Source organism: Cervus canadensis, chromosome 23 (genome assembly GCF_019320065.1).
Source record: "Cervus canadensis isolate Bull #8, Minnesota chromosome 23, ASM1932006v1, whole genome shotgun sequence".
In the NCBI taxonomy this organism is placed as follows: Eukaryota; Metazoa; Chordata; class Mammalia; order Artiodactyla; family Cervidae; genus Cervus; species Cervus canadensis.
The window spans coordinates 15,224,363-15,247,759 of NC_057408.1; the positions used below are offsets into that span (position 1 = coordinate 15,224,363).

The window sequence follows — 23,397 nt, forward strand, 5'->3', positions numbered from 1 at the left end:
GCTATCACTTAATAAACCCATCTGGAAATTACTTTCCTATGTTATCTTTCCTCAAATTGCTCATTTTCTCCTTTTTTCCTATAAAAGTTATTTTCTTTTAAAATACTTTGAATGTGTTATATGCTGCTTGGCTATTAAATTTATCTTCTATATTTTAATTACCAATAAATGAGGTTCATATTCCTAAAAATAAAATACATATTAAATCGCCAAAAATTAACACATCACCTAGTTTAAAAATGCTATGGATAAGAGGTCATTGAACTTTTTAAAAAGATTATCAGGACTTTTTTTTATTTTTAATTGAAGGATAACTGCTTTACAGAATTTTGTTGGTTTCTGCCAAACTTCAACATTAATCAGCCATAGGCATACATATAAATAACATCAGGACTTTTATAATCTCATTTCTAGAAATTTTACGGTGTGTTGAGGCAGATAAGCTGGTTATCAAGTACTAGTAACGCCCAAAACCAAGTCTCCAGATTTAGTTATATATACATGAAAAATACAATGTCTGGATCACCTAAATTTTTAATAAATGCTTGAGGAATTTCTAGCAAGCAGGAACCATTCAGCAATTGAAACAGGCTTCTGCTGGTATGCAAACAGCCGGCCCCTCTGTGCTTTCCCGGAGTGTGTGTGTGGATTTTGGGATCCTGTCCATGAAACTCTGCTTTCAAATCACTCCTAAATTCAGAGAATGTCCTCAGCCAAGTGAACAAGCAGGGAGCTCAGTGAACACCAGCATTGTTCGCTGAGGGCAGTCGTGTGTGGATATGTCACGCCTGTTCGGCCCACAGCAGCTGAGAGTCTTCTAGTTAGAGAAAGGAAAGCCACCCACATAATTCGCCAGCGTCTCCCAATTTCCTCATTTTCCATCTGTATCTCCACCTTTAAATTTGTCCTCCTGGCTCCTGAAAATCGGCCCAGTGTCCCACTCCGAGTGATGAACGCTATCCCTGCCTCAGTGCAGGCCCCGCTCGGGAACCCGCCTGCCTGCCGAGGGCGGCGCTCTGGGGCGGCCCGCCGCGTCTCCGCAGCGTCGGCAGGCGGTCAGGCGTCCTGTCCGTCGGCTGTTCCATCACCCCGCGTCCCCTGCCGTCTGTGGCCCTCGCGGCGGCCCCGCGGGTGTGCGTGCGGACAGCGGCTTCCTGACAGGCTGCCTCCCCGCTCGGTGGTCCGCCGGCCGCTGGGCGAGCTGCCAGCAGGGCTCCGGCTCTGTGGGTGAACGGCTGGCTCTTCTCGTGTTGGGGGAGCTGGAGGAAAAGACTGTCAGAAGCCAACCGGTGCTTTTTTTCTAAGATAAATTCAAATCTTCAAAGAGCCAGGAGACTTTAAATCACTAATAACACCCAGAAAAAAGAAAAAATGCTCCAATTAATTTTAAATGAACTTGCTAGGCATGTGTTTATTCTTTATTAAATAGTCAATTATTGGTCATCATGGCCCCATCTATCTTCAAAAAGAGACAAGGCTTTGTTTCCTTAAGCCATCCCACACATTTCATACACCTAGGTTTGATTCTCAGCTGTGCAACCTTGGACAAACGCCTTAACCTTTTCATGCTTCGGCTTCTCACTTGTAAAACGGGGATAATAACAATACCTACCTCACAAGGTTTTTGTGGAGATTACATAAGACAATATATGTAAGATGTTTAGAGCAGGGCCAGGCTATAGTAACAGGGTCAGAAGCAAAAGCATTACATATTTAAATTTCCCAACACTTAAGGGTTTCAACTGAAATGATTCCAACTTCTCCAGCCTTTAGTGATCACCTTACCTTTTAATTCCCAGTTCTCTGAACAGTCATCCTGAATCTCAACAGGAAAAAAATGCATACTTGAAACAAAATACTTTACCAAATAACATATATACAGGTACGTGCATGCTAAGTCACTTCAGTTTTGTCCAGCTCTTTGCAACCCCATGCACTCTAACCTGGCAGGCTCCTCTGTCCATGGGATTCTCCAGGCAAGAACACTGGAGTGGGCTGCCATGCCCTCCTCCAGGGGACCTTCCCCACCCAGGGATTGACTCATGTCTCTTACATCTCCTGCAGTGGCAGATTCACTACCGTGAGTGCCACCTAGGAAGCCCCATATATACAGGTATAAACTATATGTATGTATATATACTGAAACAAACATTTTACCATCAATATTTACCCTTACTGGAAATAAGTCTGGCATACCTATATCCATTTCATTTTCTTTCTACAGTAGTCATAACCCACCATATTGATTTCAGTTTGAAAAACAATGCATTAGACTAAAGAAATTGCTTACTTCCATCAAAAGGGCAGTTATTTCCCAGTTTTAACAACTTTTAAGATACAGGCTGCAATTGCTGTCAACTTCTTTGGGGGGCTGTGCCACTTGGCTTGTGATTGAACTCAGACCCTCAGCAGTGAGAGAGCCTGCAGTCCTTAACCACTGGACTGCCAGGAAATTCCGATGGCAACTTTTTTAAAATTAATTTTTATTGGGTTATAACTGATCTACAATGTTGTATTACTTTCTGCGGTACAGCAAACTGAAATCAGTTATACATAGATCCGCTCTCTTAGACTCTCTTCTCATATGGGGCATTGCAGAATACTGAGCAGAGCGCCCTGTGCTACACACAGGTCCTATTAGTTACCTATTTTATATGCAGCGGTGTGCACGTCAATCTCGGTCTCCCAACTCATCCCTCCCCGCCTTCCCCCTTGGTAACCACTGTTTGTTTTCTCCATTTGCGACTCTACCTCTGTTTTGTAAAGAGGTTCGTTCGTACCCGCTGGCAACTTTAAATGGAATTTTGAACCCAGTATATTACGGTAGCTTACACATGTATATGTGCGTTGTGTAGTGTTAGTCGCTCAGCCGTGTCCGACTCTCTGTGGCCCCGTGGACTACAGCCCACCAACCTCCTCTGTCCATGGAATTCTCCAAGCAAGAATATTGGAGTGGGTTGCCGTTCCCTTCTCCAGTGTTTATATATAATTTACAATCTATAATATATGTAATAGTTTATACATAAACATATACATTTCAGATCTTACTATTACCTGAAAATCATTAGCTATATATCTTAGAGATGCTGCAGAATTTAAAAAGAAGCTATAAAATGCCTGGTATTCGGCAGATGGCAGCAATCATAACTACTGCCCATTACCAAGGACAATATAAGATTCTCAAGAATGGTTCTCAATCATGGCTACACATCAAAATCCCTTAGAAGGCTTTTAAACACACAGATTCCTAAGCTTCCCTCCACACCTAGTGACCCCCCTAAGATGGGGGCCAGGTAAGACAACTCAGGTAAAACACAAAGGGTCAGGTATCCAACTCAGATTCAACAGGAATTACCGCTCTTACCCCGTGTCAAGGTGAGTAAGGACTCAAAGGATATAAACAGCAGCAAAACATGACCTAAGCACTCTTTCCTCGGGCTTCCCTGGTGTCTCAGTGGTAAAGAATCTGCTTGCAGGGATAGAATTGGGTTCTATCCCTGGGTCGGGAAGATGCCCTGGAGGAGGAAACGGCAACCCTCTCCAGTATTCTTGCCTGGGAAATCCCATTGACAGAGGAGCTTGGTGGGCTACAATCCATGGAGTCGCAAAAAATCGAACATGACTAACACTTTCAACACTTCTCTTTCCTTAGAGAGGTCTAGAACCATTAGGTGTAGGTACCTGTAAATATCCTTCTATTTTCTGTATAAGGATGCATGTTGGTCCACACAGAATATGAAAGGTGTAGGCAATGAATGAAGGGCATTGCCTGAAAGCTGTTTTAGTTATATAACATCTGCTTTTTATACTCCATTAACTACACTACTCACATGACATTTTCAAGCAAGCTGTGCCCCATAAATTCTAGGCTATTTACAATAAACAACCTAGACAGACCCGGGTCCATCTTGCTAAAAACGTTCCCTAGATAAGGACACCCCATCTAGCAAGTAACATAACTGTGTCTGCCAACAAGTCAGTCATCAGTATGTTACAAAGGACCTAATTCAAATTCTTCCTTTTCAATAGGTGATACTACTTACAGGAGCCAGAACCACACAACTCTGTCTTTTCCAGTTCCAACTTAGCATTTCTGGACTTACTTGAATAAATGTTGTTTTGAACAAAGACATGCAGGGGTTGATATTCAGAGTGTCCCTAAAATCTTAGAAGAGTTTTAAGCTTTAAAAATAGCTGAGACTGATCTTTAGAAAGCATAAAACTGTCCTAAGGCTTTGGCACCCCGTTTTATTTCATTTTCTGAACAAGGAAATTAAAGCAGTAACAATTTTTTGTTGTTGTGTTTGGGGGTTTTTTTAGGGGGGCAGGCAGTGGTTTTGGACATGATAAAACAGGAATGCAGTCTTCTCAGGGCCTATAATTCAGAGCTAGTCCTGTTTCACAGAATATGCACTCAGTTCTCTCATGTAATATGCTATAAGTATGAATAAACATGCTTATCCAAATAAGACAACACATTTAATCTCCATTTCTACAGATATTCCATTGACAGAAGCAGTGATCCTGGAAGATTCTTCTATGTGGACATTACAACAGGTGCCCTAATGACTGCAAGACCTCTTGACCGGGAGGAGTTTTCTTGGCATAATATCACTGTCCTTGCTATGGAAATGAGTAAGTGAAACAATACACTGGTCTCCATATAGTGACAAAACATAAGCATTGTAGAAAGTGGAAGTTTCCAGAGCCTGTTGGAACAAAAATTATAGTCTTTATGGGAACAGATGGAAATCCTGGTTTACGCAAGTGAATTAATGTATTTAGTTCAAATACTTACTGAGGATCTCTATATACCTAGTCCTGTGCTAGGGATAAAAACAAGCATATCGTGCAAAAGCAGCACAAAAAATAGCATCCTTGAACTAAAGAGCTACACGTCTGTATGAAGAAAAGGGACAATTCTTGAGAAATCTGAGAGGCTTTCAGTCTTTAATAAGATTAGGAATGCAAATAGCATATTATTATCGGATGAAAGGAAGCATTTATAACATATCACCCTTACTATGCACATACATATACATGCAAGAATTTGAAACATCTTACAACAGATTATTAACATAAACCTGAAAATAAAATTGAAAATTAATAAACTAAATTAACATATTTATTATAATCTCAACACAAATTATATACTACTACATTCCATTTTTTTCCCACAACACCCAGTGATGAGGAATATTAAGGGAAATGGTAAATCCTGGCAGAAGTAAATGGTAAACGTACTGGCAGAAGTATGTACAGTCATTCATGAGGGCAATTGGGTAAGAAATCTTTTGTATTCAGATTCCCCAATACATTCATAGTCTTCTTCTCAATAATTATACTTCTAATAATTATCTTAAGGAAACAGTCATAATATTAACAAAGATTTATGTACCAAAATGCCCACTGCATTGTTATTTTAAAAGAGGGGAAATACCTAAAAGTCTAATAACAGGAGTTTGACTAAATAAATCATGGTACAGTCATACAATAAAATCCTGTTTACATTAATATCAATTAATGTACCAATTAATTAATTTCAAAGTACATTTCAATGACTTTCAGGAAAATCTTGCCCTAAAATGTTAAAGTCTAAATCAAACATTTTTATTTTGCTTAATTTCAGAGTGTGTGTGTGTGAGAGAGAGAGAGAGTTTGGACACATGTAACATTATACATAATATATAATGGATATCTGGTGGTTGGACAATGGGTCACATTTATTCTTATTTTTTCTGAAATTTTCATCATTGCCTCTATAAACAAGCACCAGCACAAGTTACAGTGGAAAAATTTAAACATGTCAGCATTCTTGCTGACCAAGCAATATAAATACTTAGGGGAAAAACAAGATATAAATATTCTTGAGGGAAAAAATGAACCAAAAGAACAGGACATTTTGAGATTTAATAAAATTATTCACTAAGCATGTCTTATAATTTCTGTGTTGTTTTCCTGGGATGGTGGCCAGAGACAGGAGGGTCGGCAGCGGGTAGTGAAATTCCCTGTGTGGCAGTGTCAAAGGGTGTTTTTCCCCATGAGTGACTGTGGGTAGCTTCTGTCTCAGCCAAAAATGTGGATCTGGTGTGTGTCTGATCCCGTAATATCTCCTGACTCCAAAAGCAGAAATAAATGTGCAGTGTTACCTGTAATCCCATGAATAACTTAAAATCTTCTGAAACAGTAATTCAAAGAACTGATTACAGGTTTTCCCCACTATGTGAAAGTACAGGGTTCCTATGAACCCTTTTGTAGGCCAAAATGGTGTAACGTGAAGCAGCAGTTCCATCAGGACACATCTTGCTGGCAGAGGCACAAAATAAAAAGCACAGATCACAGACACAGCTCAAGGATATGGCAGCTGATGCTGAGATGCTGGGTGCCGCTTCCCAGGCAAGGAGCTTGCTGGTGCCACTCTCACCGCCCAGGCTGCAACCTGCCTTCAACTCTAGACCCTGAAGTCTAAGCCAAGTGCGAAACTCAAAACCTCTTTTGAAGATTCATTTGTGATGCCTGCTCCCGGGGAGTCTCACCCCGCCCCTCATCCTCCTGACGTCACACACTCTCTCCAGCACACACCTGCCCACACTCACGTTCCAGCCACACTCTCAGCAGGAGCCCCCTGCAACCTGGCACTGATAGTTCCATGGTCTTTATCCCTTCCTTCAAACACCAGAGTGAGGAGACAAATACCTGCTCCAACAAAGAGCTGCTTCCTTACGTTTCTGAATCCTTCTCACCTTTGGTTTTTGTTTACCTGTGTTGTGTGTGCTTCCTTTAGACAATCCATCCCAGGTTGGAAGTGTCCCTGTCACAATCAAAGTCTTAGATGTGAACGACAATGCCCCAGAGTTCCCCCGATTCTATGAAGCTTTTGTCTGTGAGAATGCCAAGGCAGGACAGGTAAGCAGTCTATGCACTGTGGTTAACCTCCCAACAGGTGGAAATGACAGTTACAGATAACCAGATTGGCCATCAAAGAAATTTAGACTCCAGAAGCTAACAGTAAAAGAGTCCCCGACTTCTGTTTATCATGTTACAACCACTTATTTGCTAAGACAACTATTCAGAACCTCTGTTACATTTTATGATTTAAAAAAAGGTTGTGAATCAAGGTAGTTTACCCAGCTTGTAACTGAACCGTACAGAACCAATTGTAGTAACATGTGCTTTGGATCCTGGAAACAAGGGGCCATGAATATCAAGGAAAAAAAAAACGTCTTTTTCTCTGCTTAGCACTAATCCTTGAAAACATCTGCAGTAAGGAAGGCTCCTTTTTTAATCTTCCTGCCTCCCTTTCTTCTGACAGCAAGTACCTCCTGAGGGACTGTCTGCCTTATTCCCACCTACGCTCTCCCCCCTCAGCTGGAACACCCGTGTTCTCAGTACCCTCCCATCACATGAAGTTTTGAGAGGAAAGGCATCTTAAGGAACCAATGTCTACTTATTTGAAACAGCTTTAGCTCCATCATCTTCATATACATTTCCCTATTTTTTTTTAAGTCTGCTTAAAACCTAAGTGAATATTTGTTTGACTAAATCCAAGTAGTGCAACTGAACTGTGTCTGGAATGGCCATGTGATTAACACACGTGTTAGGCCGGTGCCCACACCATACCCAACCTGCCACACCTCAGATCACATGCTGTTTCTCCTCTTCTGTCCTACTTTTGTAAGATGCTGTCCTCTCTACCTTTGCCCCAACAGACTCCCTAACAGTCCTGCCTTACATCCCCCGAGCTTATTTTGTGACCCTGAGGACCCTGGTCCAGGCGCTGGGTGCAGACGGCCAGCAGCCGTGGTCTGGTGATTCAGGCTTCTCGACCGTAAAGCAGTTTCTGCTTCCGCCGCGGTCTCCCTCTCCTGCAGCATCGCGCTGCACAGGGAGACTCTGTCTGTACAACCAGGACTCACACGAGCTGCCTGAACTCAGCAAAGATTGCCTCAATGCATCCTTACTGTTCTTTCCACGCAAAGAAAAAGTGACTCCCTTGTGCCGGGTGGGGGAGTGGGGAAATGTGTCCTGCAGTCCTTCTCATGTAAGTCATCTCATCCATTCAAGCCTGAAACCCAGTGCAATGGTCTACAGCACGCCTACACTTTTTTCAACAAGACTAAGGTAAATCTACCTTCATATCTATTGCATTTCTAGTCTAGAGAAACTTGAAATATTATGCAGCTAATAAAAGTTAAAATTAACACTTTAAAGCATAAGAAATGATCCATGTTATTATATAAGTAAAGAAAGGAGGCACAGAAACTACACGTACATGCTTTAAGTTACATAAAGTTGTATCTGCATGTGAACAAAAATTGGAAGGCAGGATAGAAAACCAGCAATAGCTACTGTCCTAAGGTAGTTGAGATTTGGGCCTTCATTTTAATAATTTTTATATTATAATATGATAAGTTACACATATATTATAGAAATACAACACAAAACTTTTGTTTTATACAGGATTATTACTATAACATGACATACTTTATGTTACAATATGACAAGAAGCTGATTTTTATTCTGTAATATAGAGTAACAGGAACGCAGTACACTGAACCCCCACACCCCCCAGTGAAGCATTCCCACCCTGCTGGAAACGAACGGCAGGATAACAGCATGCTGTCGCCGCCCCTGTCCTTGCAGCACACAAACAGCTCTCCACGTCTGCATTTCTGTGTCCATCTTCTCCTGGTCTGTTACACAGCCCTTTGAAGCACATAAACCTTTATGTGCGACTTCAGCTTCAGGTTGAGAGCACAGGTCTATCGTAGTCTGTCATGTTCATCATCTTTAGCCCAAGAAACATAAATCCAACCCTTTGATTTTGGCTCTGGGACATGTTTTGAAGATTTTCAAAAGCACACAGCTCAGCAGGTACGTCTGGCTTATGCAGACTCAGGCCTCCATCCTCCCAACCGGGTTCACCAGGAGGCGAGCTGAGCTGGAGTGCTGCTCTAAGATGTTTAGTAATGAGTAAGGAATGCCCTTGGGACCAGCTCCTGTGCCAGAGAAGAGATTCTGCAGGGCTGGACAAGAGATGCCCAGCAGTGGTGCAGACCACGGACAGTCCATGGGGACTCCACCGACGCTGAGAACTAGGGCTTTCCTGAGTCGAGATGGGGTGGCCAGGCCTGTATACATCGTATCAGTCGCTGGACACAAATTGTTCTGGAAGGATGTGGAGACTGTGGGGAGGTGGGTCTCACCAACCGAGGCCATCCCCAGAGAGACTGACAGGTGAAGGCATCAAGTCCTCCCCTGAAGGGGTCTGAGCAACACTGTGTTTACAGCGAGCCCCTTGCTAGAAGCGTCCCCTTCGCTTCCTCACTCCTCGGGACACTGCTAGAGTATCTGTACCTCCCTTCATTTACAGACGAAGAGAGACAGACTAAGCCAGCCCCCCTCAGCCCCGCTGCTGACCTCTAATGTCCCACCTTCTACCTGCTAGCAGCCAGCGTCTGACAGCAGGGGTGTCACGTCTGGAGCCAGGCCCCGGAGGGTGGGCAGTCTGTGCTGCGGGCCGGTGGGAGAGCGCACACGGGCAGACCACCCCTTCAGCACCTTGTCCACCACCCCCGTCTGCCAGCCAGTGTCTCAGCTGTGCACCTCACACTGCTTTCTTACCGACTTTTCCATCCTGCTCATCAAAACCTTCATAGCAACTCAGTACTTTGAAGAGCAGATGGAAAAGGCAAAATTTTGGCCAGAAAGCTCAAGCAGCTGCCACCCCACCTCCTGCTCTCCTCGGCCCCAAGCTCTGCTTCCAGTTCCTGTCTGCTCTGTAACCCCGCCCTGGGGGGTCTGGTGCTCTACACTCTATCTAGCTCCCCTTTCTGCCAACAGAGGACTGCTTTGCGACCCATTCTCTCACATCTGTTTTCCATTAACTTGAAATCATTGATGAAATGTCTGTTTACTGCCCACCAGGTATTGCTCATTTTTAAGTAGAGGCCTCTCAAAGCTTCCCTGGTGGATCAGGTGGTAAAGAATCCAACTGCCAGTGCAGCAGACCCAGGTTCGATCCCTGAGTTGGGAAGATCCCCTGGAGAAGGGATTGGCTACCCACTCCGGCATTCTTGCCTGGAGAATTCCATGGACAGAGGAGCCTGGCAAGTTATACAGTCCATGGGGTTGCAAAGAATCAGACATGACTGAACAACTAACACTTTCACTTTCACTCTCAAAGACAGCAATCTGACCGTGAACTATGAACCCAAAGGTGAGGCTAAGACGGTGAGGGGAGGACAAAACAGCGGGGGACAAGCAGGACGCTGCGGCGTCCCCGAGTCCTTCCATTCAGCCTTCTGTCCTGACTGCCCAAAACAGGCCAGATGAGGACTGAGGATACCGAGTTATTTCGACATCTCACGTCCAAAGCATTTTTTCGGTGACACCTACCCTGGGCCTGTTAACACATGTGTGCATGCTCAGTAGCTCGGTCGGGTCTGACTCTGCCGACTCCATGGACTGCAGCCCACCAGGCTCCTCTGTCCATGGGATTTCCGAGGCAGGAATACTGGTGTGGGTTGCTGTTTCCTTCTCCAGGGGATTTTCCCAACCCAGGGATCAAACCTGCCTCTCCTGAGTCATCCCTGTTGGCAGGAGGACTGTTTACCACTGAACCACCCGGGAAGCCCCGACAATAAACCAAACTTCAGTCTGGGCTGGGGGGTGGTACAGAGACTGCGAGGGAAGTTTCAGGATGGCCTCACTAGGTAACGCAGCCTGGGGTCTCGTCTTCCTTGGGAGCCTTTGACTCTGACTTGCCTGGTTTCACGTCCCTCCCCCAGCTGATCCAGACTGTGAGCGCCGTGGACCAGGACGACCCGCGCAATGGCCAGCACTTCTACTACAGCCTGGCTCCTGAGGCTGCGAACAACCCCAACTTCACCGTAAGGGACAACCAAGGTAAGCGGCTGGCTGCTGACGCTTCCCCTCAGCATGGGCTGGACACCGTGGGTCACTATACCACGCACAGTGTCGGAGGTCACCAGCTCTTTCATGTTAATAGCATGGAAAGCATTAATACTCATCTGTACAATCCTCTTAAAGTTTTGTTTCAGAACATCAAAAACAAAGAACATCCTCTGCTAATTCTGAAACTTGACTCAGTTCACACACGTTTGCGCACTGGCTCTCTCCCAGACGCGACGGAGGCACACAGGCTAAGGGCCTCCTCCATCCCCACCGAGCAGCTTCGTTTATACGCTCCTTAACTATGAGAAGAATTTGAGCAAGGAGACAGAAGTAGCCTACACAGAAAAACCTGAGGGGACACTTCTCAGCAAGGATCAAAGGGGGAAACAGAGAAACGCTCCCAGAACAAAAGGGAGACAGAGGCTAAGTAACAGAGAACAAAGGGCAGATTCAGAAACACGGTGAGTAGTTCTGGCACCGAAACCTCTGTTACTTTGGAGTGATTCAGAAAGAACAGTCAGGTGGGGCTCCCTATTGCAGAAACTGCTTCCCACTACATCTCTGCTGGAACAGAATTCTACACCCCTCTACTCCAAACAGCATTCGGATCAGCTACAGAGTTGACAGACCAAGAGCACTCTTCCCTGGGCACAGATGGGAAAAGGAGCGGCTTCTGTACTCTGGCCAGAGGATTTTCAGGGAAAGGTCAGAGCAAGTGAAAAAATAACTTAAATCTGTCGAGTGAGCCCCTTCCACGACCAGGTTGTTACCAACTAGTCTGACCTTGGGGAGGAAGGGCATCACTTCTCTGGGCCGCGTGGCCTCATTTTTATTCCAATCTAAAGCGCTGTCAATTCTAACAATCTAAACAAAGGGTAACAAAAGGCCATGATTTAGGCACACCTAGTCTTGGATGACACGCAAATTCGTGAAGTGTTCCATATTTTTATGAGATGGCTGGATGGCATCACCGACTCAATGGGCATGAGTTTGAGTAAACTCCGGGAGTTTGTGATGGGCAGGGAGGCCTGGCGTGCAGCGATTCATGGGGTCTCAAAGAGTCAGACGCGACTGAACTGAACTGAGTCTTGGTCTCAAACGTCAAAGTATTAATTCCATCCCACATGACGTTCTGCTATTAAAACCTGAGGATATCAAACCTGTTTTATTCTAAATGGAAAGCACTCTTCCAAGTCATCCTTTTAAACTTCTACATAAAAAAATTAGCAAAACATTGTGATAATTCTGAAAGGAAGAGTAGTATAAATTACAACAACAGAAGAACTATAATTAAATATCCTAGTATTTTTGCTGGGTCAAATTTTGAATTTCATTTGTCTACTTCTTTTGTGTTAGTTGCTCAGTTGTGTCCGACTCTTTGTGACCCCAGGAGCCCACCAGGCTCCTCTGTCATGGGATTTCCCAGGCAAGAATACTGGAGTGGGTTGCCACCTCCTTCTCCAGAGGAATCTTCCTGACCCAGGGATAGAACCCGTCTCCCACACTGCAGGCAGACTCTTTACCATCTGAGCCACTAGGGAAAGTTACTTCCTTTGGAAACCCTTAAAAGGTCATTTAGCCCCTTCAGGATAGGATTTATAGTAGAAACCCTGGGGGGAAAAACAATACATTACGCTGTTTCTTCATTTTCCTAAGTGTCACTGTTCCTTCACTGATATTTGTAAGATCAATACAGAAACAATATACAGCAATTGCAAAATGCTGCAATTATCTTAACTATGACTTTGGACACCAATTCATGGAGTCAATACCATAAAAAGATGGGCCACTGGAACATAGTGACTATAAAAACAAATGATTCATCTCTTGGAAGGTTTTCCAAAACAGAAATCAGCACATCTTCAGCAGAGAGAATGAACTCAATCTCCTCATGACAATTTATCCCTCAAGTATCCTTTACTGAGGCTCATTAAAAAATTGACCAGTATCTGATATGGTGGATCTACTGTCAAGCCCTCCAACTCAGGTGCCTCAAACACTATTTTCACTTATGAACACAACACTGCACTATCTCAAGTAAAGCCTTTCTTACTTTTTTAAATTCCCAAAGCATTGTGAAAAGGATTGAGTGTATACTTCATAGTTTTACCTACATTTTCTCATACTTTGCTTTATTTGATATTCACAATAATCCTATAAGGTCTTAAGGAAGTTACTAACACCTCTGATTCACATCTCATTTGATAGATGAGGGAAGAAAGTAAACAGCCCATGATCAGAGTGAGTAAGCATTAAGACTGGGACTGGAAGTTGGACCTCTTATTTTAGCCACACACACACACACACACAGAGTTTTGTGTTACTGTGAAAACAAATACTGTTTCCAAATGGGTTATTCAAGTTCCAGTTATAATATTCAACAAAAGATCTGCTACTACATGCCAGCCCCTTTCTAGGACCAGTCTCAGCAATGTGATACTGATATTTTCTTTAATCTTAAATAATTCTGAGATCAAGAAATATATGATGCATGGGAGGCATAATGTAATACTGATAAGAAATTCAGTTCTTCTCCAGCTTTCTAAAAATATGATGAGCTGTCCTTGATGAAAATGAAAAAGATTTGAGAAAAATCTGATTTCTGAAAAAAAATTAAAACTATGAAGCAAAATTAATAGTTCTTAGCTATTAAATTTAGAAAAGAGAGACTAGGTAGATTGCGTGGCAGGTGGAAATACAAATATAATCTTCAGGTTGGCAACCAACTGCTATCTTTTTCCACTGAGAAGGAAATGAGAGAAAAAAGGCCTTTAAAAAGCTGATAAGAGATTTCAACTAGCTGAATAATTTTCAACATTGTTACAAAACTAAGTGGTTACATAACACAAATGGAAGGAGTATGCATTTGGAGTCAGAGACCAGAGTTCAAATCCCAGCTCTGTTAGTAAACCAGTGACTTGGACCCCATTACATGATCTCTCCAGGCCTTAACTCTCTCAGTGTGACAGGGTGAGATTACCATTATTTCACCAAGTGGCGCTAAAGAGGAAATGAGCTGCTGCATGTGAAGTCTAAAATACCGTGCACATACGCACTCAAGAATCAACTGGTCTCATGAATAAACAGGGGGAGGAAGAGGTGGAAAATGAATTAAGGAAGAACGTGCTAGAATAGGCTGGCTAGGCTGTGCAAACAAAGGACACCAAAATTTCAGCGGCTTAACTCAACTCAAGTGAATTTCTTGCTCACACAAAGCCGACTGCGGGCCTGGCAGTGCAGGACAGCCGTCACGTGCAGGCTAATGTGCTCTCACACACCGCACCACGGCCAGAGAGCACCAGAGTCACGCCAGCGGGTACACGCTGCTGCCCGGAAGTGACACGGATCACCTTTGCTCATTCCCATCACCAAAAGCGAATCATATACAAGTATCCAAAGTCAAAAGCGGAGAAAAGTCTAATCCTTTTTATGTAAGAAATATCGATACTGATACTAATAACATTTCCTTTGATTAGGCTCTCAGAATTTTTTGTGAAGTTCCAGACTCCTCCCTGTGAAATGTGAAATGCATCCAGAGAATCTTCCATGTTGCTGACGTTAGCTTTGAGAGTCTCTGTTTGTATGTCCTTCCACATCTCAAACTTTTCCTTGGCTGAAAAAGACACCAGCTTTGCAAAAACCCACTCAAGAAAACTTGAGAAGATAGATTAAAAAATAAAAGATCCTAAAATATTACATTAAGCAAATGTAAAAATATACACACACCAGCTTTATAAAAGCATACCAAACAAGCTGGCTAATCCTCTTTAAAACTGGGGGGAGGGGAAACCAGTATTGAATTTTCACCAAATTCATATGAATTGCTTAAACTCAGACCACCAAGTAGTGGGAAATAATAGGGTGCGTCATATAATTAGGGGATTTCAAATAAGCTTCTGCTAAATGAGCAAGTTCATCAGAAAGCACAGGAACTGGTGACTGCATTTCAAAGGCACAAAAAAAAACAGCCAAAGACATGAATTCCAGCCGCAGTGGCAAAAAGCAGCAGTCTGCCAGAGCCACGTGGGCTCCTCCGCATTCCTTTCCTGGGGGCTCAAAAGCGGCAGCAGGGGCCTTGGAAAGCTGCTGAGAGAGAACAAACAGGGACCACAAGTCACCAGTGATTGTTCACTTCTGTTGAGCTTTCCCAGGGACATTTCAGTTAGATCTGAGGCCTGACAGTTCGCCCTGGGCACTTTATGTCACAAAGGGGAAGACAGACTCTCAAAAAGGGTTTCTCTCCTAGGCCTCGGGCTTTTGCCTAGAAGCAAGCAAAAATCTTGCTTTCTGAACCCAACTGCTGACCCTGACAAATATGAGCAGCTGCAGCGGACCTCCTCCAGGGAATGCTGTCCCTTCCCTGCCTTCCCCACCGGGTTCCTGCCCCTTAATTTCACCAATCCACGAAATAACTCTCTCGGTGGTTCTTCCTTTCCATTCCCTTCTCCTTTTCCCTCTTCCCTTTCCGATCCTGGAATCCCTGTCTGCTCCAGATAACACCGCCCGGATTCTGACCAGGAGGTCCGGCTTCCGGCAGCAGGACCAGAGTGTCTTCTACCTGCCCATCCTGATCTCGGACAGCGGGCAGCCGGTGCTCAGCAGCACGGGCACGCTGACCATCCAGGTGTGCGGCTGTGACGACGAGGGCCACGTGCTGTCCTGCAGCCCCGAGGCCTACCTGCTCCCCGTGAGCCTCAGCCGCGGTGCACTCATCGCCATCCTGGCCTGCGTCTTCGTCCTCCTGGGTGAGTGAGCGCCTCCTCCCCACACTGGGGCCCTGCACGTGCTGCCCTAGACAGCATCCCATCCGCATCCTAACTCAGCCGGCCAGGACTGGTTTTCCACACCGGGCTGAGTGCAAGGGTGGCGGAGCAACGCTGGGAAAAAGGAAAGAGAGGGAAGACTGTCCCTTCCTTCAAGCCCAGATCAAAGCATACATATTTATCAAGCATTTATTAGAGCCAGGCTGCCATCCTAGACGCTGGGATTAGTGAGACAGAAATGTCCCGGCCTTCAGAGCTTACTTCAAAACAAAGCAAGTCATTCTGACATCACAGAACCTACGTGGTCATTTTGGACAGATGTGATGATCACCTCTCCTAATGCCCTCCTCTCAGATATGGAATGACAGGCAGTGACAGGCCCAAGCCACCTCTCAGGGGCAGAGTCAGGACTGAAAGGCAGGCAGGCCCCTCTGCACATCCCTGCATCTGAGCAGTAGGACCCTTCTCCCGAATTTCACCCCCAGCTCCCGGAGGTGGTAAGTGTTACAGAGAAGGAGGGAGGGACATGGAGTCCTGGGAGAAGAGGAGACGGAGCTGGGTGCCATTTTAAGTGAGGCAGTCAGAGAAGACCTCACTGGTAAGAGAGCCTTTGAGCAGAGATCTGAAAGAAGTGACAGACTGAACCACACAGAGAGCGGGGAGGATAAGCTGTTCGGCGGCCTCTGACCAGGGCCGCTGTGCCTCTGCTGCCACGACAGGACGCCGTGGCGACAGGTCCGCGGGCGGCACCACCGCGGCAGGGACTCTTCCTCGTCTGAAGTCACACTGCCTGTGAAGCAGCCACCCAGCTCCCCTGTACCCAAGGCCACTTGGCTATCATTCTCAACATCCACACACCAAAGCAGACGTAAAACACCTAAACCGACTCCTGAGACCAAGAAAGTATCTGCACATAGCCCCCACCTCTTCTGATGGAGCTAATTCACAGCATACATATTCTGCTTAGAGAAAAGCAGACTCAGTAAACCAGTATTATTATTCAGTTTGGAAGAAATCCTAGCATTCTATAAGGGAAAAGAGTAAAGCACTGGGGATTTAAATTAGAATTTAAGCCTTGATCTTAAGTTTACCTCCACACCAAGAGACTGAGTCAGACCAAAGAAAGGTCTCACTGTAAAATGTCAGTGCTTGACTGCATTTCTAGTAGGTCTGCTGAATATGCTTCTCTAAAAACATTTTAAAGTACAATAGGTGGTTCACTTTTGTTGTCTCAGCTCAGTGCTACGCAAGGGGAGATAACAGTATAAAGAAGTTACCTTTCTAATCCTTGAATCCCTGGATCAGAGAGAACCTTTAGGTTTCTGGTCCCTTTTTACATTAACAAGTAAAACCCTCCTGCAGTTCCCTGAGTGTCCAGAAGGTGGCAATGAGAGTCCTTTAACAGCATAACCTGCAAGAGGCCTCTGAAGAAACTTGCTCCCAGGAGAAACTTCCAGTCTGGCTGTCCTTACCTCTATCTTTGGAAACTGCCTACATTATAAATTCACTCTATCCCACAAATAGTGAAGGAACCACCACGACAGAGAGACTGATTCAGAGACGCACAAGGAGGCGCCGAGGTCAGGAGAGGCATGCAAGGTGCAATTTCCTTTGTGGCCCATTATGTCTTGTTTTTTGAATTGCATGTAATAAACAGACAGTTTTCAGCACCTAAACTGAGCAAAGCTGTCCTAAAATCCTTATACTCTTAGGCACTTTTTTCTAAAAGTGCACATTTCACATTAAATATAATTCATAAAACTGAGTAAGGCTGAATTGCAGCCGATCTGTCAAAAAATACATTTTGTGGACAAGTATATAAACATATTAATTTTGACTATGTATTTTTTTCATGTCTCAAATATGTATCTAGCTCCTAGAAAATCTCATAGGCCCGATCTCATAGGCATTCAGCCTACAGATCCTAAATAATAAACATCCCTAAAACCAATTCTCTTCTGTCAGGGAAGCCTTTCAGCTGAATAGGGTCATTTTCCCCAAGATTTGATTTTTAGCGGATTATATAATACTTATTACTTAAATCAGTGACAGTGTTAGTCACTCAGTCCTGTCTGACTTTCTGTGACCCCATGGCGTGTAGCCTGCCAAGCTTCTCTGTCCATGGGATTCTCCAGGCAAAAATTCTGGAGTGGGCTGCCATTCCTGTCTCCAGGAGATCTTCCTGACCCAGGGACTGAAGCCGGGTCTCCACAATACCAGAATTCTTCCCAGTAGAAACTTAGAGACTTTTCTAATTTTGCTTCCCAGCATTTTCTGAAATCCCACACCTATCACTCCAGTGTCACTGGTGTGAAGGTTTTCCCAGTGCACCAGGAAGAATGCACTGGTCCTGCTTCTATGTTCTCTGTGAAACTCTTATAGCTCTATGATAGTCCTTATCACTGCCTGATTCATATTAATCATTAACGCCTATCATCTCCTTAGATTGCAAGCCTATAAAAAAAAGAAATCATGTCATATTCAACTTTGTTTCCCCTTTGCTTCAGATAATTCCCCCAAATACTGCCGTTTAGTAACTGCTCACTGAATCCCACAAACACAAGTTCACTTACAGTCCCATTTCTCCAACCTGCATCCATCCATCCAAATCACACCCCAACCACCACAGCCCACTTCAAGCCACCACTTCCTTAAAGTCCTACTAGCCTATTTCTCCAAAATCCCAGGGTCCGGTAGGCTGAGTTACATTTCTGCACACAGAGATAACATACGAGAGTTTATAATTGTTTCCTGTGTGGGCATTTTGTCACCCAAGCTATACAGGGAAACATCATGTATTAACATTATTAACTGCAACTCACATTCCATATTCAGGTTTTAAAAACCATTACCGTGATTTCTTTAAGTCAGTCCATAATCTTAATGGGCATATGACTCTTCCTTCCCTTGGATAAACCGGGGTCTTATTGTGCAGTGTTGTCAAGCTGTCACTGTTCACCAGCTGTAACAAAGCATGGCAGAAAAAAAAAAATCAATAGCAGTTCTACAGCCAAAAACCTCACGACACTTCCTGGAAAACATTTTCAGTCACAGAGATAAACAGTTCAATGGGCTTATCTCTATCTCCCCCTTAAACCCCACTGAACACATACCCTGGGGAAAAAAAAGAAATTTGTTGCAATAAAATTTCATCCAAACCTGCAAGGGCACATCTAACAGTGTCGCGCTTCTTTGATAACACGATGAATCATATAAAATGTTACTGCTCACTCCCTCCCTTCCATGAACATCCTTAGATCCACAAAGTCACAACCATCTCTCTAAAGAAGGTTTTTCTGAAGAATCTGAGTTAACTAGACAATGGCAGTTATTTATGCACTCTTATTTTTTGGAGAAAACATGAAAAGACAAAGACTTTGGTTCATATTTAGCGTATGTGTCTATGTGCATTTGCATTACTATATGATTGCAACTGACCCTTGGACAATGGTGGGGTGGGGTGAGGGGTGCAGACCAGCCCTGCAGTGGTATATAACTTAACAGTTGGCCCACAGTATCCACCTTTCAGCATCTGCGGCAACCAAGCCCAAGTACTGTACTATGTACTTACCGGGAAAAAAAAAATGAACATCGAAGTGGACTCCAGTAGTTCAAATCCATGTTGCTCAAGGGTCAACAGTATATTTAGAGTAGAATCCTATAGAGATGCCAATGTAAAAAGAAAAAGCAGGATTTCACCTACAGAATAAGGTTTTCACATCGCGATAAGAGAAATGTGTATGCATCCTTACCTAGTCAGAAGACATCACCTAATCTTTAAGCATATGCTCCATGGCGGGACACTGGGCTTTGTGCCTGGTTAATGAGACATTACACTTGGGTGGTTGGGTGTAGACACCCACACGCATTTCACTGAGATACAGTAAGACAGAGACCAGGGGGTGCTGGTGGTAGAGAACCCACCTGCCAATACAGGAGACTCAGGTTCAATCCCTGGGTGGGGAAGATCCCCTGGAGAAGGGAATGGCACCCCACTCCAGTATCCTTGCCTGGAGAATCCCATGGACAAAGGGGCCTGACGGGCTACAGTCCATGGGGTCACAACAGTCGTATATGACTGAGTGACTATCACTTTCACGTCTACTTGAACCACCTGGAATTACATTATCACGTAAGGTTCAGCTGCCCGCAAGCGCTCCACTGGACGCGGCAGACAGAGTGAGACCGCGGTGCCAGGGAGGCGAGGCCCAAACCCCGCCTCGCCCCCTCAGACGAGCATCCCCACCCCCCTCCCCACCCCCACGAGCCTCCGCACCCCCACCCGAGGGCGCGGCCCGGCTCTCCCGCCAATCTGGCCTCTGTGTGCCCGCAGTGCTGGTGCTGCTCATCCTCTCCCTGCGGAGGCACCGGAAGCAGCCCTACATCCTCGACGACGAGGAGAACATCCACGAGAACATCGTGCGCTACGACGACGAGGGCGGCGGCGAGGAGGACACCGAGGCCTTCGACATCGCAGCCATGTGGAACCCCCGCGAGGCGCAGGCGGCCGGCGCGCCCAAGACGCGGCAGGACATGCTGCCCGAGATCGAGAGCCTCTCGCGCTACGTGCCTCAGACGTGCGCCGTCAGCAGTACCGTGCACAGCTACGTGCTGGCCAAGCTCTACGAGGCCGACATGGACCTGTGGGCCCCGCCCTTCGACTCCCTGCAGACCTACATGTTCGAGGGCGACGGCTCGGTCGCCGGCTCGCTCAGCTCCCTGCAGTCGGCCACGTCGGACTCGGAGCAGAGCTTCGACTTCCTCACGGACTGGGGGCCCCGCTTCCGGAAGCTGGCGGAGCTCTACGGGGCGTCGGAGGGGCCCGCGCCCCTATGGTGACGGAAGCCGGGAGGCGGGCGCGCGGCCAAAATTGGCCTTTCTGGGCAGCGGCTTCGCGGAAGAGGCGCCCGTCCACGGGAGCGGTGGCGCGCGGGGCAGCGCGGCCAGGGGCGCGCGGAGCTCTCTCTGGATCAGCTTTACTCGGTGAGATTAAGCTACATCCTCAAAAGGAAACACAGGAAGAGGGGGGCAGAACCGCCAACGACCTTTATTTTATTTTAAAATTTTTGTGATCCTGTACCCCAAGGTGTGGAGTCTGAGGTTACGTATGGCGGGTTTGGCTTGTCTCCGCCATTCACGAAGGCGTTTGTCTTCGTTGCCACTTCAGAGAGGCTGGGCTTTTCAGTGCTGAGGTGGCCGTTTAAAACTGTTCTAATCTCCTATATGTTTGGGGGCTTTTTTTGAAAGTTATGTTCTATTCTCTCCATTTAAGGATTTGGCGGGCGCATCACCCTGCACAAACCAACCCACACAAAAGAACACTGAAAGTGATTCCTCGGTGAGATTAACCTCACTTGTTCTGGGCTGGATGGAATCTCTTTCCATCCTTTTAAGACCAGGCTAAGGCCTAACTGGCATTGCATGGGGGGGATGGGGGGTGGGAGAAGGAAGAGGCATTGACTTTAAGCTCAAGTTGAATGGCTGAACCAAGAGTTGGCGTCACAGCCAATCCACCGAGTTAGAGCGCTCTTGTTCCCTCAGCTCTTTAACTGTGCCCCTGCAAAACTGTTAGGAAGGAGACCAGAAAATCTGCCTCTTTGCACTGTAGATGTCTCTTCCATGTGCCAAATGTGACGATTAGATGCTACGAAATGAAAGCCAAATAAAAAGAAGTATCTGATAAAAGCATGGGTTAGCGGGCTTTCCTAATCTGTGTGAGGTCAATCCAAGGGATGTTTACATACTGTAGATAACCTACTTGAACACAAATCAGTATTATAGAGAGTAAACGGATGTAAGAAAATTACATGTATAAGTTTTGTATATTTGTTAATAATTTTGGTAATAAATATGATGTACTGTATCTCAGTACCTTTAGCACTTCTTTTAATAAAAGTTAAATAGAAGGGAAAGTCTGTTGCACATTTGTTTAATTGCTGAGCAGGTAAGAGATGGTTTTGTGATCCTGACCTAGTCTGAGGTTCTTGGGGCTAGAGCTGATTCACAAGGCAAAGGCCAAAGCACCGAAGTATGAGGCTGTGCGTTCTGTTTTGGTCATTGATCAAATGAACGTATAGTTGAAACTGTGACCCTGTTAAGATTTTCATGAATGGTCTTCATTTCCCCTTCTCTTAAAAGACCAAAGGATGGTTTGATAACAGCAACAACACAGTACTGAGTTTAGCCCATATTTTTTCATCTCCTGAGAGGGTATTGCACGTAGCCACCAGAGATGCTATTTTCATCTCTGTTTTGTTGGCAAATCAAATATCTACCAAAAATACATAACAAATATGTACATCTTGTCGATACTGGATGGGCTCAAGGAAGGCTGGAGCCGTATTTATATATGTTTCCTAACAGGGGGTACACAGTAAGCGCTCAGTGGGTACATGATGAAAGGGATCTCTTTCTTTGACATCCTATTATTCAAGGATATTTTACACAATTATCCTCACCATTGGGAACAAATTGTGAATGAAAATAGTTTTCTGAGTGTCTTCGTTCTACGTTCTCAATTTTTGTGTGTGTCAGGGCCATCTGGAACATAATCACTTGTTAAACTGTAGCTTGTTGGGTCTTTGCCCATAGAGTTTCTCATTCCATATGAGAAAAATGCAGGGAAATCTGCATTTTTTAAGCTATCTATTTATGGCCACATGGCATGCAGGATCTTAGTTCCCAGGGATTGAACCGGTGCTCCCTGCAATAGAAGCACTGAGTCTTAACCACTGGACTGCCAGGGAAGTCCCGCATTTTGCATTTGTCATAAGCTCCTCGAGTCACACTGGTGCTGAGGGTCCAGGCAGGGACCCCATTTTGAGAGCATCTGGTGTATGGTCTCTCTTTCTCAAATATATGAAGATTAGATTGTCAGTCCACTTGTACTGGGGCCCACTCCGTCAGTAGAGTCACGTTGTCCAGGAAGACGTCAGTAGAGTCACGTTGTCCAGGAAGGACAGTTTGGCAGAAAACAGTAAAAAGGTTAATGAGAGTCTGGGAGCCAGCAGGCTGTGCTTCATTCTTTACCATGTGGTGCACCAAGACAGTGTTCGCATCACCAACTCAGTAGACGTGAGTCTGAGCAAACTCTGAGGGCTAGTGGAGGACAGAGGGCCCTGACATGCTACAGTCCATGGGGTCACAAAGAGTTAGACCTGACTTAGGACTGCACAATACCACCACTAAGGCAAATTCTCATGTCAGCCTTCAGCGTACTGACCTTTTCCCTCCATGAAAGGCAGGTCTTATACGTCCTCTTTGAGGGTAAAGTGTGATGTAAAAATAAATTAAACTTAGCAAAGAAAAAGTAAGAGCTTGAATCCAAACAAGGCTTTGCAAACATACCAGTTATGTGAACGTAAGCAAATTAAGCCCTATTACATTCTTTTCTATCATGAGCCCTGAGGATAATCATTTGACCATCTCATTCTGTGTTGCGTGTTTTAAAAACAGAACAGCTGTCTCACCACAGGGGGTTAGCATGCCCCACATCCTGCAAATGTGGTCTGCCGTGATACTGGGTACGAAGTGATTAAGCAGAAGCTCCTGGAGCTTCTGGTTCCTGGGAGGATGTTTAATGGTGTGATATAGGAAGTGTTGGAGAAGCATAGGATAGGAGATCTGTCTCAGCTCACACTCTTAAGCTGAAAGAGACTCTTCCCTCCAAATGAGTTTTGGAGTTCCCTTTCCACTGCCACAGTTTACCACAAATGCT

General features: G+C 45.1%; 1 protein-coding gene and 1 long non-coding RNA gene across 3 annotated transcripts in view; one reads left to right on the top strand and one right to left on the bottom strand.

The window, feature by feature from the left end:
• Positions 1-21,581, top strand: part of CDH20 (cadherin 20) — a 204,588-nt gene extending 183,007 nt beyond the window's left edge. For both annotated transcript variants that reach the window (XM_043444235.1, XM_043444236.1), the window contains 5 exons: positions 4,499-4,635; positions 6,785-6,906; positions 10,791-10,908; positions 15,411-15,662; positions 20,014-21,581. In XM_043444235.1, coding sequence (XP_043300170.1) covers positions 4,499-4,635; positions 6,785-6,906; positions 10,791-10,908; positions 15,411-15,662; positions 20,014-20,519 — 1,135 coding nt within the window. In that variant the 3' untranslated portion in view covers positions 20,520-21,581. The remainder of the gene's footprint in view (positions 1-4,498; positions 4,636-6,784; positions 6,907-10,790; positions 10,909-15,410; positions 15,663-20,013) is intronic.
• On the bottom strand, positions 519-20,476 carry LOC122425678. Its single transcript, XR_006264959.1, has 4 exons — positions 20,358-20,476; positions 19,252-19,338; positions 18,533-18,642; positions 519-1,345 (listed from the first exon to the last, which is right to left on the bottom strand). It is a non-coding gene; the product is annotated as an uncharacterized LOC122425678 (long non-coding RNA).
• Positions 21,582-23,397: the final 1,816 nt, after the last annotated feature.